The sequence below is a fragment of the Tetrao urogallus genome, assembly GCF_951394365.1.
Source record: "Tetrao urogallus genome assembly, chromosome: 7".
NCBI lineage: Eukaryota > Metazoa > Chordata > Aves > Galliformes > Phasianidae > Tetrao > Tetrao urogallus.
The window spans coordinates 22453306-22455052 of NC_136820.1; the positions used below are offsets into that span (position 1 = coordinate 22453306).

General features: G+C 68.2%; 1 protein-coding gene across 1 annotated transcript; it reads left to right on the plus strand.

Annotated features, from left to right (window-relative positions):
- Positions 1-765: 765 nt before the first annotated feature.
- On the plus strand, positions 766-1338 carry TWIST1 (twist family bHLH transcription factor 1; the record flags this gene model as incomplete). Its single annotated transcript, XM_079538616.1, has 1 exon — positions 766-1338. The coding sequence occupies one exon, from the start codon at positions 766-768 to the stop codon at positions 1336-1338; it is 573 nt and encodes a 190-aa protein (XP_079394742.1).
- Positions 1339-1747: the final 409 nt, after the last annotated feature.

Here is a 1747-nt window from a genome sequence, read left to right on the forward strand (position 1 = left end):
CGCGGGGACTTTCCCCTTCCTCCCCCTTTTGCAGTGAGCCGTGCCCGCTGCAGCAGGGAACGTCCGAGATTTTGAAGCAGTGCCCCAGTGCTGCGAGGCAGCCCCCCTGGAGCGGTGCACACCGAGGCTTTAGGCCCCTTCTGCCGCCCCACACCGGACACCCCACCACCTTCCCGGCCCCCAGCAGCACCCCACAACCGTGAGCGAGCCGAGGGAGTCTGAGAGAGAAAGAGCGGAGAGGGGAGAGGAGAAAGGGGCTGGGATAGGGGTGTGCGTGTGCCGTGGGGGGGGGGGGGGGGGGGGGAAGGCCGAATCACTTGTGAATGGCTTGAAAAAAATAATCGGGGGAGGGCGTGGAGGGGGGGAAGCGGAAACTTTCCTATAAAACTCAGCAAAAGTCCCTCCTCTCCACGTCAGGCCAATGACACTGCTGCCCCCAAACCTTCCGCCAGCAGGAGCTATAAGAACCTCCAAGTCTTCAACTTTCTCCCAATCCCAGACACCTCGAAGGGGCTCCAAGGAGGGATCGGGAGGGATTTTTTTTAATTTTTTTTTTTTTGCTCGGCGTTTTTTTTCCTCCTCTTGGATCCCGATGCCATCCCCCCTCCCCCCAAAGTGAGGTCCTCCCTCCCTCCCTCCCTCCTCCTCCTTCTCCTCGCAGGCCAGCGAAGCAGCCGCTCAAGGGGGAGCTGGCGGGTTAGGTGCCCCCCTCTTCTCCCTGCCCTCCCCCCCCTCCCGGCCCGCTTCTCGCGTCTCCCCCCAGAGATGATGCAGCAGGACGAGTCAAACTCGCCAGTCTCCCCCGCCGACGACAGCTTGAGCAACAGCGAAGAGGAGCCGGACCGCCAGCAGCTGCCCAGCGCCAAGAGGGGGGGCCGCAAGCGCCGCTCCAGCCGGCGCAGCGCCGGGGGCGCCGTCGGGGCCGCGGACGAGCCCTGCAGCCCGGCGCAAGGCAAGCGGGGCAAGAAGTGCGGGGCGGGCGCGGGAGGCGGCGGCGGCGGCGGCAGCAGCAGCGGCGGCGGCAGCCCGCAGTCCTACGAGGAGCTGCAGACCCAGCGGGTCATGGCCAACGTGCGGGAGAGGCAGCGCACGCAGTCCCTGAACGAAGCTTTCGCCGCGCTGCGGAAGATCATCCCCACGCTGCCCTCGGACAAGCTGAGCAAGATCCAGACCCTCAAACTGGCGGCCAGGTACATCGACTTCCTCTACCAGGTCTTACAGAGCGACGAGCTGGACTCCAAGATGGCAAGCTGCAGCTATGTGGCCCACGAGCGGCTCAGCTACGCCTTCTCGGTGTGGAGAATGGAGGGCGCCTGGTCCATGTCCGCATCCCACTAGCAGGCGGCTTCCTCCCCCACGCATCCCCCCGGCAGGAGCCCTAGGTAAGGCGGGGACCCCCAGAACGGCGGGGAGAGGCGAGGGGGCCGCGTCGTGAGTCGGCCACGCGTGCCGGGGGGGGGAGAAGGAGGAGGGGGCCTGCGAGTCCCGAGGCGCCCGGCCTGCAGCGGGGAGAACGGGGCCGCTACGCGGGGCTGCCACCTCATGTGGAGGTCCCACGCGCGGCGGGGCGCTGCCGCGGGGGTGGGAGGGCTGCGGGCGGGGACGCGGGGCGGATGCGGCCTGAGCGCTGCGCTGCGGGGCTGCGGGTGGCTCCCGGCCGCGAGTGTTCGGGCGAGGACCCACGCGAGGCCCATGGAGCGTTCCTCGCTGCCTCAGCAGCCGTGGGGAGTCCCGGAGCCGCCGCACC